The sequence below is a fragment of the Protopterus annectens genome, chromosome 7.part1, assembly GCF_019279795.1.
Source record: "Protopterus annectens isolate FY-2018-M chromosome 7.part1, PAN1.0, whole genome shotgun sequence".
NCBI lineage: Eukaryota > Metazoa > Chordata > Ceratodontiformes > Protopteridae > Protopterus > Protopterus annectens.
Window position 1 is genome coordinate 252744127 of NC_056740.1, and position 14443 is coordinate 252758569.

Consider the following 14443-nt stretch of genomic DNA (forward strand, 5'->3'; position numbering starts at 1 on the left):
GAGCTATGAGGCCTGTTTTTGTCACATTAAAATGAGTGGTCACCATATTGCAGACCAATGCGTTAAGATGAGCATGTCAGGAAGAGTTAGTCAGAGGGGAAGACATTGAACTGTACTATACAGGCACAGCAATGGTCCTGTCACTCCACTTAGTGCCCATAGTGCATGCCAGCAAAAGTGGCAGATGAAAACAGTAAATGGATGAGGTAGTATGGAGTATAGCTATGATAAATATCCAGCTGGAAAGTGGTCTAACCTTGGCAGAGACAGCAAAACACAAGTGATGTGGTAGCAACAGTGAATGCTCAACAAATTGACCCCATAAACAAATGATACCAGCTAGTCGCATATTTACCACAAACACTCATTTTAACCCCAGCCAAAATTGTCACATTCTAAGACACAGAGAACCTACACATATATCTCCATAACATAATTCCAGCTTTATAAAAGAAGTGTACACAACTGCACCCATTTATCCTAAATTAAAATAACAAAACAGCATATAAACGGAATTCATCTGAGAAGGCTTTCCCCCCTACCCCCTTACTTGTAAGTATATGCTTTCACAGTGGTGGACAAACATGTTGATGAGACAATGGAGTCCTTAGCTTTACTTGCTTGAGTCATATATATGGTCTTGATACAGGTCTGTAGCACATCATCTTACAGTCCATATCATCAAGCATTATTCTGAAATATGTTTTAGAACATTCATTCTTAGTCTTTGTTTTGTTTTTAGTAGATTTACATATCTTCAGTTCTGCATTTTTCTATTGTTCTGGAAGCATTCAAGATGCTAAAACCTTCCCAGGAATTCTGCAAAGAAGACAAAGGTGGTCACACGGGTACTAGTCTATAAGTTAGAGTTTCTCATTTAGCAGACAGGCTTGCCCTTCTGCACTTTCATCTCTATAAGGACATACTTAAGATTTTTTTCTTCCACCTTGCGCAAGTGGCTTAGAGGAATAGATTCCTGAGTGTGGCCCTGTCAATCAAAGATCAAATAATGGACTGAACACTTGATGGCACAGGCAGTGGAGGATGGGTTTGGCCATCCTGGGGAGGAAGGATTGTGTGTGCCTGGAGGCTTATGTGCATTGGCTGGATTTCCCTGGTGGAGACTAAGGTGTAACGGTCATTCTGTGCTTTGTGTGGCTGCACAGGGTGTCCTACTGACTTCAGCCACTTTCAGAAGTGTGGAGTAGTGCAGTGCTGACGCCCATTACACTCCCTACCCACCCATGGGCTGTCACTGGATGAGTGCAGATGTATAGGGCTTAAAGACACAGATCTGAGCCACTCCTTATAGCTGCCTTAATAATAATCTCTTCCGGTCAGCCCTTTCTTGGGGATGGGAAACAAATGGGTGAATTGACGAGGAATGAGATGATGATTGGCAAGTTGGCGGTGGATAAAATATTCCATACATTTTTTCTTCTGGTTGTTAACCTCTCTCTCCTGATGTTCATCGTGTTTCACTGTTGCAGTCATTACTCTTGGGTTATCCTGCTGGCAGGCTAACCGTTGTCGGCCAGAATTCCAAAGTCTAGGTCCGGCGTCGGTTGCTGTCGCCTCTTCCCTAACGTCAGTGCGCCAGGGGTATAAAAGATGCAACCGACACCATTTTCTTCAGTCTTTCTTGCCGCGCGGTGCCCGAAGCAAAAGCAGTTCGCAAGTGCCGGTCGGCCGACTCCTGAGATTTTCACAGACGAATTTCAGATCCAAAGTCTTCATTAAAGCTAAGTACCCCATTGGGGAAACTTTTTTCTTGCTCCAGACTGATGTCAGAAAAAGTTAACAATTGTATTTCTTGTGGGAAGCAAATACCTCTTAAGGATTTTCATTCTTACTGTGTTCCTTGCCTAGGCCCTGATCATAACGTTGCTAGCTGTCGGTTTTGTGCTAGATTCAACCAACGCACTATTAAGCGTCTGTTTGATTTTGCTTTTCATTACTTTGGCTGAAAATTCAATCATATAATGCCGTCGGAACAGCCGACGACCGGAGTTTCTAAAAAACGCAAGGAAAAAGAGGAGGACAGCCATCCGAGATACAAAACCCTAAGCCAGTCGCCGGTTCACAGTGAGGCGCTTTCGCAGCCCCTGACGCCCACTATCTCAGAGCCACAGGCCGCTGACGACTCCCACATGGAGCCAGCTAGGCCTCTGGATACTCAAGGTATTGGACACTCGGAAATCATTCCCTCAGATGGGTCCGGAGCCGCTGAGCAGGCATCGGCTTCTGAGGGTGTTTTCAGACCTACACAGCTATATGTAAAGCCTACTTCAGCTTATAAAGCAAAGACTAAAGCAGCTTTAAAGGCAAAGAAACAAGTACAGCATTCTCCAGGACAAACTTCCATGCCTAAGAAACTGATGATCAAAATGGCTGAAGACCTTATTACCTTGATCAGGGGTTCCCATGCCCCTCTTGATAAAAGGCCTAGGCAAGAGACAGACTATGACTCTTCAGATCAGGTTTTTCCTCTGACTCCTCTTCTGTACAGGAATACGCTCTTCCTCCCTATGAGGATTCTGATGCTGAAGAATCCATTCCTTCAGCTTCTCCTCCTGAGGATTATTCTTTTGGGGAAACCCTGCATACCATGAGGGAGCACTTCCACTGGGAGAGCCAAGATTACTCGGAATCAAAGAAAAGGCTTAGAGATTTTCTTTTACTTCCTCGGCACAGGCGTCTTGCTATTCCCCTTGTGCTAGACATTGTAGAAGATGTATTTTCAGAGTCCAGCCTATCTCCAGACTCCTTACCTCCAGCTCCTGTTAAACCAGACAGATACTACAGGGTTCCAGATTCACATAAATTTCTTTATAAAAACCCTGCTGCTGACCCAGAAACTATTTCTCAGGGTCCCAAAGGAGTTAAGGCCACTACTGCAAAAAACCCTATCCCTTCTGACAGGGATTCAAGGGCACTAGACAGATGGGGGGAAAAAGGTTTACACTTCTGCTACTTTGGCTGTGAGGGCTCTAAATTGTCAATTTCATATGATTAAATATCAGCAATACTTAATGTCACTGTTAAAACAGAAAATGTTGGCCAATTCTGATTGTGCAGAAAATAAGGAAATGCAGGATTTATTGCATTCAACTGTACAAGTGGGAAAGCATACTTTGCAATGTGGTTTTGATTCTCTGGAGGCCTCCTGCAGGGCCGCAGTTACGGGTTCTGTCATTAGGAGGCATGCTTGGTTAAAGGAACAAAATTTGCCTGATCATGTTAAAGCATAATTATTAGATGCTCCATTACAGCATGATGGAGGACAAAGCGAAATCTATGCAAACAGTAAAGGATTTTTTACAGGTTCAGCCACCAAGATTTAGCAGGAACTGGCATACAAAGAATTGGTCCTTTACAGTGTCGGACAGGCCACAAGGAGGAAGATACAGACGTCCCAGAGGCAGATCCCAGCCCCAGGGCTCATTCAGGCCTAAACAGTGGGGCGCTTCTACCTGCAAAAGTGGATAAGACAAAGCACAGCCATACAGGAAACAGTCCCAATGACTTGCCTCTGCCAACACCAAGCACTTATCTTCCTGCGGCCCCCTTAGGGGGAAAACTAGCACTTTTCTTTCAGAATTGGCAAATGATCACCCAGGACAAATGGGTATTGAATATAGTGTCCCAGGGCTACAGGTTCCACTTTCACACCCTGCCAAAGGCAAGAGGTATGCCAAACCTGCCACACAATCAATGGGCAGAGGCACAAAAACAAGTTTTGTCCCTTATGAACATGGAGGCCATTCAGCAAGTACCACAGCAAGAGCAGGGACAAGGATTTTACTCAAGACTTTTCTTGGTACCCAGAAAGGACAATGCCTGGAGACCAATACTGGACCTGTCTTTTCTAAACACATTTCTGGACGTTCCAAAATTCAAAATGTTAACTCTGCAGCAGCTTCTGCCCATGCTGGGCAAGAAGGCTTGGCTTGTAACTTTGGACCTAAAAGAGGCATACCTGCATATCCCAATCAGACAATCTTGCAGAAGATACCTCAGATTCATAGCTGGCTCAATGCACTACCAATTCTCTGCACTGCCCTTTGGCTTATCTACTGCACCCAGGGTCTTCACAAAATGCCTGGCACCAGTAATTGCATTTTGCAGACAAAGCAGAATTCAAATATATCCTTACTTGGACGACTGCCTTATACAAGCAGAGAACAAGTACACTCTACTAAAGCATGTGGTGTTCGTAAAAAGATTATTAATTTGCCTAGGGTACACAGTAAACGAAAATAAATCAAAACTAGTACCCTCTCAAGAGATAATATTCCTGGGTGCAAGCCTAAATACAATTGCCCCAGATGGCTTATCTCACGCCAGACAAACAAAGGCAACTAACTTCTTACTTCAAAATGTTGGCAACAAAGACCCAGTTATCTGCAAGAAAAATTCTGCAGGCTTTGGGCTTCATGGCATCCTGCATTCTGCTAATTCCATATGCCAGACTGCATATGAGGAAACTTCAGTGGTATCTAAAAAGTGTCTGGACTCAACATTGTCAAAGCCTGGAAGCATTAATTACCCTCATTCCTTGCCTGCAACAGGAGTTTGATGGTGGGCACATGCCTGTCACCTCAACAAGGGACAGCCATTCACTCTACCCACAGCCAGGCAGTCAATAACAACAGATGCATAATATTATGCCTGGGGAGCACACATGGCAGGAAAATGTATTCAGGGCACATGGTCCACAAGCCAAATGCATCTACATATCAATCAAAAAGAGATGCTAGCTGTTCAGAATGCCCTGACAGCTTTCAAGGATCTAGTCCATCCAGGACAACTACTGATAAGGACGGACAATACTACAGTCATGTGGTACATAATCAAGCAGGGAGGCACACATTCCTACCCCCTATGCAGACAAGCCATGACTTTGTGGGACACAGCATTGACTTAACAAGTACACCTGCAAGCACAATTCCTGCCAGGAAAGAACAATTCTCTGGCAGACGAACTAAGCAGAAACCTCACGGATCCCCACGAGTGGAAACTGGATACACAAGTCTTCAGCATGATAACAAAGGAATGGGGATGCCCAGACATAGATCTATTTGCCTCCCCTCACAACTGCCAACTACAGAAATTCTGCACAAGGACTTATCACAAGCAAGCATGGAAAGTGGATGCTCTGTCATTCATCTGGAAAACTCTAACAGTATATGCCTTTCCTCCTCTGCCTCTCCTCCCCAAGGTACTCCTAAAGGTCAGACAAGAGAAGCCAAGAATGATTCTGATTGCCCCAGACTGGCCACGCCAGCAGTGGTACCCAATCCTAAAAAGCTTGTCTCAAGGCCCAGCCTGGACATTGCCTCTAATTCCTCACTTACTGACCCAGCGAAACAATCAGATTCTGCACAGCCAACTCAGGACCCTAAATCTGGCAGCATGGCGGATAATGTAACCATTCAAAACACTCCTCTCTCTAAAGCAGTGATGGATGTTATTTTGGAGGCCAGGAGGCCCAGTACCAGAAAATCTTATGCAGAAAAATGAAAGATTCTGTGCTTGGAACCAGGCACAAGGAATTGACACATCTGTACCAAATATTCCTCAGATTTTACAATGCCTAACTGAGATGCTGGACAAAGGCCTATCCTTTTCATCAATTAAAATGTATGCCTCTGCCATTTCAGCTCATTACACGACAGAACCACCTATTTTTTCCCATCCATTGCTAAGGCAGTACCTCAGAGGGGCCAAAAACATAAGACCTCCAAGGAGAGCGCCAATATCTGCATGGGACCTCAATTATGTCTTGGAAAAACTCACACTGCCGCCTTTTGAGCCAGCCAATACAGCTGATATAAAGTTTTTATCTTGGAAAACAGCTCTGCTCCTAGCAATAACCTCTGCAAGACGAGTTTCGGAGTTACAGGCACTCATGGCTGTGGAACCTTTCATCATTTTCCATCCAGACGTTTCTCTAAGGGCGAACCCAACATTTATACCTAAAGTAGTGTCCAGTGTGGCCCTTAACCAAACCATTCATTTGCCTACCTTTTATCCAAACCCACAGAATAAGGGTGAGAGACTTCTGCATTCCTTGGATATACACAGACAACTACGCTTCTACTTGGACAAAACTAAAGCTTTCAGAAAAACTGAGCAACTTTTAGTGGCATATGCTGCAGGATCTCGAGGAAAGCCCATTTGAAAACAGACTATTTCAAAATGGATAGGTCACTACATTCATTTCTGCTACTCACAACATGGCAAATCAATGCCCAAGGGCATTAGGCCTCATTCTACCAGGGCAGTAGCCACTTCAGCAGCTTTTCTCAGAGGAGTACCAACAAAAGACATTTTAGAGGCTGCAACTTGGAGTTCAGTGCACACTTTTACAAAGCACTACCATTTTCCTCTCTTCTCTAAATCCAGAGCAGGCTTCGCCACTGCAGTTCTGCAAGGCCTTATAGCCTCTCCTAATCCTATTTAGGCCCAGCCACCCAACCTCAGCTTTGGGATTCAACCCAAGAGTAATGACTGCAACAGTGAAACACGATGAACATAGTACAGTTGTGTACCTACCATAAATGTAGATGTTCGAGTGTATTCACTGTTGCAGTCCAGGTTACCCACCCACCACCCCCCTTTTCTTCGCTGGGACTTGACCTATACTTCTCTATCTTATACAACCTATGTGGTGTATTTGCTTATAGATGAAGGAAATGTTTATTTTACTGCATGCATAATTATTGGCGTAATTTTTTAGCCTACCATTTTGGGGGCACCTGACATCTGAGGCAAGAAAAACTGAAGAAAATGGCGTCGGCTGCATCTTTTATACCCGTGGCGCACTGACGTCAGGGAAGAGGCGACAGCAATCTATGCCGGACCTAGACTTTGGAATTCTGGCCCACTGCGGGTAGCCTGCCAACAGGATAACCCAAGAGTAATGGCTGCAACAGTGAATACACTCGAACATCTACATTTATGGTAGGTACACAACTGTACTTTCTGTGTTTGTCGTTTCAGATTTTCTCATTATAGCTCCAGCTGTGCTGCTGGTGAAAAGGAATGAGGAGGCAAGCAATGCTTTCTCTAGAACATTAAGGAGTTCAGCTGGTTATAATTTTTAAGAAAATGAATGGCATGTTTACATGGCAGTTAGTTTTTTTTCTGTCTCATAAATTTTGGCCCCAAGTTTGAGCATGATCATTTTCTACTGTCTTGATAGTTATTTATATTTTTTCTGTGCCAGTATGTGTTTTCTTTGGGTGCTTTGGTTTATTCTCACCTCTCTGACATGCTGACCGAAGAGCTGGTTTGCTTTTCCAGGTATACTGCATTTACACATGCCTTTATGGTAAGAGTCATGACTGAAGTAAAATTCCCTGAAAGTTAAGTGTAGTTATCCATTTAGATGATTAAATAAATAAATAAATATAGTTTTGCAAGTCACTCTGATTGCTGAGAGAGAATGAAATATATCATTACATACTGACAGATCTTTGATATTCAATGTTACATCCAATGTCCTGGACACCAGTCCTCAATGTATTCTTCATCTTGTGTGGCTTTGCCTGCTGTATAATTTCTGCCCTTTATGGTGAAGCTGAATTAAGGCTGATAGCTGGCAACACACCACCTCAACTTTGTCCAGTTCTCTGCAAAAAATTTCCAGTTAGTGTACATATTTGCTCTATAGTTTAAAGTTAGTGAACAGTGGAAGGCACCCAAAAGACAATGCAGGGGGTGTAATTATGCTGCTGTGTGCTTTTGGCACAAGCTAGGGTTGTTTGTGGACAGAATTCTCAAGCTGCAAAGCTTCTTATTTTTGTTTCCCTCAAAAGCTGCTTTTTGGGTACCAATGCTTTTTTGTAGAGCTTCATTCTGTGTAAAGACAAATTAAGCTTCATTCTGTGTAAAGACAAATTAAGCAGTTTTCACATTTTTGTCATTTGTGAGTCTTGTGATGAGTATGGAATGTCTATCTTATACCTATTGTGATATGCCTTGGTATTTTCAAGCACTGTGGAAAAATATATTTGTGCATAAATGTGATGTTCCCTTGCTGTTACTTTACCTTTCAGAAGTTTAATAACTGGCGTCCTGATCCTCTGTGTTCACAGTAACATTTGTAAAATTTCTGTGACTTGTTTTCAGTGTCTGTTGATGGTGTCTGAGCTGGTTCTGTGCAGTATAGTAGTCATATTTTCATCAGATATTTCAGTCTTCATGATTTCATTTGTATATGAGCTAGCTCTGGCCTTGGTGCCCTGAAAATGGGTATCTGAAAAAGAATCTAGGGTGATTCTTTTTCACTTGAAGATTTATAAGATTCAGGTCATGAAGGACTCACTGAGGCAGTTGTAGTCATAATGGTTTATTAATATAGTATATCTGAAAAGTGCTTTAAACAAGCTGTGGCATTCACTTCTTTCCTCTTTTAGAATAATGTATTGTTACTGTATACTTGCATATGAGCTGTCTACTCTAAAGTTTGACACTTTGTTGTGGTTTTTCATGTCTGGTCCTTTGGGCCAGTCCCTGCTTGCACAGTGATTTGCTACCAAGTCATCGGTGAACACCTCAGATCTGACTATGTTTGGATGTTGAGGAAAGAGCAAAACTAGAAAATGGTAATGGTCCTTTAGCTAAGATTGTTTCTGTGATGTGGCATATTGGAGGAGATTCTCTTAAGTCTGCTGTTATGGTAAGTTATATTATCCATTTACTGGGCACGGACTCACGAGGCCAAGGTTGTATCAACTTCCTTGTGGTGTTTTATATTTAGGTATTATTTGAGCTATTTAGCTATTGTAAGGTGCTCTTTGACTGTATTAGTATCCAGAAGTTGTTTGACATTTCAGTACATTCAGTTCCTGTGTTTCTGGAAGTATTGTCGAACCCATCTAAGGCTCTGTTTTTAGTTATAATTTTTATTTATTTTTAAACATGTTTATTTTTGTGTGTTGTGTAACTCAGTAAAACCAAGTTTGAAAACTTCAGTGGTTCAACTTTAATCCAGGAGCATTGCAGTAGTTACAGATAGATTATTTCAGGGTACTTTCCATTCCATTTTTGTAATCACTCGTAGAGATGTCAGTCATTGCCCTTGGCATATAGTTCATAAAGATATTTTTATGTTTGTAAATGATTGAGTTTCAGCAGTGTTTATCTTTTTTTTTTTGGTAGTACAGAGCAGTGCAAATTCATATGTTTTAAACTTTTTATTTGAAACCCTTCTGTGTGTATTTTTTAAATGTCTTAGATTACTTGGATTCTGTGGAAAACAGAAAATTCAGTGTTTTACAGGTAATACCTTTTAATGCAACTTCTCAGGCTTCTCTTTGGCATTGTTTTTTAATTTTTTGCAGAAGGCAATTTAACCTAACTTCAAGTAACTGTATAACACAAATTGCTTTGAAATCTAACTAATCCATTTAAATGCTTAAACAATTGATTTTACAGTACTGCAAGTGTGATGGCAGCTTTATATTGTTTCAGTAATCATGTTTTAATGAACAGATGCTCCTCAATGATTCAGGAGTAAAAAAAAATTTCTTTTTTTTTTTTTTTTAGACTTAAGTCCATGGTATATTTTACAAACCTAACACATCAGTGTAGTTTACCATGTATTATAATTTAATCACCATTGCTTACTTTTAGGTTCATAGTTTGTCCCTCTAAATTGTCCACATACAGTGTATCTGTGATTCATGTTGTAGCCCCAGAGATTCACACTACAGCAGCAAGAGGATTATCGCACCTCTCTAGCCAGCCCTGCTCCCAACCCACGCACAACGTGAGTAACAGTAGGACTGCATTTTTGCATGCTGGGTCAGCCCTAAACATGGACATAAGTTATTTTACCTATTAACATGATAGTGTTTTTTTGTGCATGATCACTTTTCTTACAAACACGATGGTGTTATTTTATGAGAAGGTGTGTATCTTTTGGGAGCTGTTCTTTCTTTTTGATTTAGTATGTTGTACCCTTTTTGGTGGACCTTAGGTGGGTGGTTCTTCTTTCCCTTTTCAATTCTGCATGTTTTTTTCAGAAGTTCCTCCTTCTGGTGTTGTATGTACCACACTCCAGCACATGCCGGAGCCTTCCATTTCTTTTCCACCACTCCTATGGTTTGGATCTCTGTCGTCATTTTCATCACTGACTTGTTTCACTCATTGCATTATATTTCATGTTTTGTCATGAAATTCAGTGATGAACGAAGCAGAGTAATTTCAATTGATCTCCTTTACCAAGAAGGGTGCCGTTTCGGGCTCTCCGACCCTCTGTGATACTGGAAACTCTTCTGATTCTAACCAATGGAGTCCCAGTTGTTGAGTCTCGGCTGTGTTCACTGCTGGACTTGATTGCTACTACAGACCCCCGTAATCCTGGCAAACTTTCCAAATGGCTGACAACACACTATCATGTTGAAAAGATTCCTCATATGTGTACAGCACTATCTGATGTTGCCCTATTTAGCCAATTTATAGAGGATCCTGTCTTGTCTTAGGCACTTGTCTAATTTGGTGCTCAAACTAATGGTGTTAGTTGCTTCTGTCCATCATGACCTTATGGAGGGCAGGACTGTGGCCTACTATCAGCTGTTTTTAGTTCATTAAAGGAGTTCTTTTCCATCCACCTTTGGTAAACCCCCCCACACCATCTGTGGGATTTCATATTTGAGTAATAGGTTTGGCCCTCCCCTTATTGAAGTGATTGGTGTAGCAGCTTTATAGTTTTTATTTAGGAAAATGTTTCTGGTGGTTACCACCTGTGCTTGCAGAGCCCTGAGCTGCAAGCCCTTGTTTAAGGGTCCCTATCTGTTCTTTCACAGTAATTGGTGTACTCTGGACAAACCCACATTTCCTCCTGTAAGTAGTTTCTGAATTCTCCCAGAGTCATTCCTGTTTTCCCAGATCTGTACCTTAGGTTATACCTTAATTAGCTGTACACGTTTAGGGAGACAGAACAGTTGTTTACTTCTATTATGCTGGAGAGGGAAGAACTGATATTTCTGAAGCAAACCCTTTCTGGTGAGTTATCCATCTCCATTATCTTTGATATCAGGTATCCTACTGCCCATTGGAAAATGCTGCAGTCAGAGGGTACTTCAGTAGAGGAATGGCTGGTTGCATTGATTTTATTTCAAGAAAATTTGCAAACATCTGTGCCACAACCATTTGGCCATAGTTCACACCCTCACCAATTATTATCTAGACCGTGACTGGAGGAGTCAGATCTCCTTTTGTAGTTTATTTTATGACCTTTTGATTTTTTTTTTGGCTTTCTGCTAACTGCTTTGCTTTCTTTTGGTGGATTTACTGTGTGGGATTTACTCCAGCAGTAGAAAGAATGGTTCCTGATGCTAACTGTAACATATGTGTTCTTACCATATCAGTTGCCCTATAAGGGAACTGCCCTTTGTATTTCTGAGGTCTTCCCCTCTTTCCTCTGTACTTTGACAGTTCCTGCATCTAGTCTCAGCTTTTGGACTTTCCCATAGCTAAGGCAAGTATGTACCTATGCTTTACTTGTCAACAGTATAAGTGTCAAATCATAATTGTTTTTGCTTGATTTGCAGAGAGTATGCTTGATTAGTAGTGCAGCATGGTAGTTTTAGAGAAAACAGTAAACTGGAAAACCAGTGAGGATGAATTCCATTGTAAAGCAACTGATATGATAAGAATGTATCTTGTTATTTTTGGGTACTGACAGCAGCTTATTGAGGCTTTTATAATTTTCTCTCCAGTAAACTGTCATAAACCGGATGCAAAAATGTTAACCAGTATTTTAAAAAAATTACATTCTGAAGAGGTGCACTTCACAGTCATCACGGAGAGTTTTATTAAGAAGTGTACAAAATGATACTAAAATTGCTATATTTTAGAAACCGTTTTTATTTGGTATGCTTTTCTATAACTTCATATTGAAATCATGATTATTGTAGTTACACATGCTGTAGAATTGTAACAATTTGAGACTTTGAGGATTTTAAAATTCATTAGGTGAGAATATCACTTTTTCCTGAATAAGATGAAAATAGTATAAGTTTTCCCCTGGGACTGCAGACTACATTATGTACTCAGTTTCTTAAATACTAATCAGTTCAGTCCATTAAGATGAAAATTAAAGTGGTGTTAACTTCATAGTGCACTGAAAATGTTTAGTTGGTTTCTTTATGCTGGTTTCCTAGATGTAATAGAATACCCTTAATCTTAGGCTGATTAGCCAGCTAGATTTTACTCTGTAGTACATTGTTACTGAAATGACCATAGCTTTCAGTGGTTCATCACTTCCATTTTGTATGGACCACCTGTTATAACAAATTATTCACAAGCCAAGTGAGGTAGATGAAAGGAGCAGCCTTTTGCCAGCTTGCCCAGTCTGGGAGGAGGGTTTTTTGCTTGCAGGTGATCTCACTCCTGATGATGGAGGTAGTGCCATAATTGTGTTGCATATTACTGATAAGAATTCAGCAGGGGTGAGCTATAGGTTACCGATGCCACAGATAATGATGTATGTGACATCAGTATCTCCACCCAGTTAGAGCTTACAAAAAAATTCCCCATCACACAGTTCAGTGTATTTGACACTACCAGCTGTTTTTCAAAACATTTCCCTTTCCCAGACTGCTGTACTGTCCCATCCCCTGAGAATAGTACTGGGGACACGGTGATAAAACGGACCAATAGGAGCATATTCATGACAGTTGGTGAGCAACTGGATGGGCACACAAAAGGATTATTAGAAGTCATTCCCAAGTAATGCATGATTTTCCCAGGTGTGTTGAATGCATTATCCTTCCTATGTTTTGTCAGTTGAGCATGCTTGAGTTTACAGTGCATGGCACCCATGTTAATTTTGTATGAAAGTAACATCCTAGTTTGTCAGTCTGTCCAAGCCATCAGTAGGGTCCCAATCTGCTCCTTGGATCTGATCTGAGTGTTTGCTAGTGCTCTGGTGCCTTGAGCTCCTACACTTTTCCCTTATTCCCCTCTGAGCTTCCCTTCAGGTCTCATTTGCTGCCATTGCGAAGGGATCTCAATTTGGTTGTCAGCTGTTAAGTGCTTTACTTTTTTTCTACATTTCAGGCTTTAATTTAGCAATTCTTCACAACTTAAGACAGTGCTATAAGAGTTCATTTTATGTTTTGAGCTAGTTTTACTCCTTGATGGATATTTGTTCAGGTGCCTCAGCTTCATGGCACTGAGATTGTTGCCTAGTCATTTTCTCAAAAAATAATGAGAAAGTTGAGTCATAGTTCATTCCAGCTTAAGAATTCCAAGAAATGTTATATATACAAAACACACAATCTCTGTATTATTTGCTTAGGCCCAGAGCATCTCAACATGGACTGCTCTGTTTGTAAGGATGTTGGTCCCAGGTCTTTGGTTCTTAAAGGTTCTCTTCCCAGAACAGGCAGAAAAAGCAGATAAGGAGGAGGAGATCATAGAGTGTAGAAATCACAAGAATGGAGATTAAGCATCCATTTATCGAGACAAATCCCTCAGAGTCATTTAGCAGGCATTCATCTGAAGGGGAATTGCTCCGATTTCTTATTTCTAGGCCTCCTTCAACCTCGTACTTAAAATCTCTTAATTCTTTCAGGAGTTTAAACTGGGGATGAGGGCTTGTCAAGAGGTCTCTCTCCTTCTCCTAAAAAGGGCCGTCCAGGAAGTGCCACCAGATCATAGAGGGTTAAGAGTTGTACATTGCTTTTGGTTCCAAAGAACAAGGATCTCCAACCAGTTTTGGACCTCAGTCATCTAAACATGTTTGTAAAAAAGACCCAATTCAGAATGGTCATGGTGTTGGTGATTTTGCCCAGTCTCAAGGCAAACAACTGTATGTGCTCTGTAAACTTCCACAACACCTAGCTGCACATAAAATTTACAAAGGAGTACAGAAAGTGTCGGTGCTTTCTGGTAGGAGACACTCATTACCAGTTGAGAGCATTGCCTTGTGATGACAAAGTGCATGGCGGTAGTTGCATCTCACCTGTGGCTGTAAGGGATCTGTTTTCCCATTCTTGAATGAGCGGCTTCTGCTTGTAGTAACCAAGTAGTGCTTGCTAATAGCCATAAAACATCTTTTTATAGGTCTGCCTATCCTTAGGTATATACTCATTTCAAAGTGCAATTCTGACCCTTCACCACCAAAATCCTTCTGTGCTATTGATCTTCAAAGTTCTGCGCCTTGTGGCTGCTCTTCTCATTGTGGATGTCCTTCCTTAAGTCACTGTTGGAATTTTCCAAACTGATGGGTTATCTTGCCAAGCAACCCAAACTTCAGCTGGAGTGCCAAAGTCTTCAGTAGAGCCATGTATCTGTCATATGACCTACACCTGTGGGCGTAAGGATACATAAGCATATTTATGAGCATTAATCCTCAGGTTATCACACCGCCAGTCCAAATGCAGATCTCTTCTAAGTTCTGGCACCATTGGTCTTCAGTTCAGGC

General features: G+C 41.4%; 1 protein-coding gene across 6 annotated transcripts in view; it reads left to right on the forward strand.

Moving 5' to 3' along the window:
- Window positions 1-14443, forward strand: part of TASOR (transcription activation suppressor) — a 2736533-nt gene that overhangs the window by 2390419 nt on the left and 331671 nt on the right. For 2 of the 6 annotated variants that reach the window (XM_044078701.1, XM_044078700.1), the window contains exon 23: window positions 9245-9288. The exons of 2 other annotated variants lie outside the window; for them this stretch is intronic. In XM_044078701.1, coding sequence (XP_043934636.1) covers window positions 9245-9288 — 44 coding nt within the window. Of the gene's footprint in view, window positions 1-9244; window positions 9289-9701; window positions 9779-14443 lie in introns of all 6 variants that reach the window. 2 more of the 6 variants (XM_044078698.1, XM_044078699.1) reach the window with 2 other exon arrangements.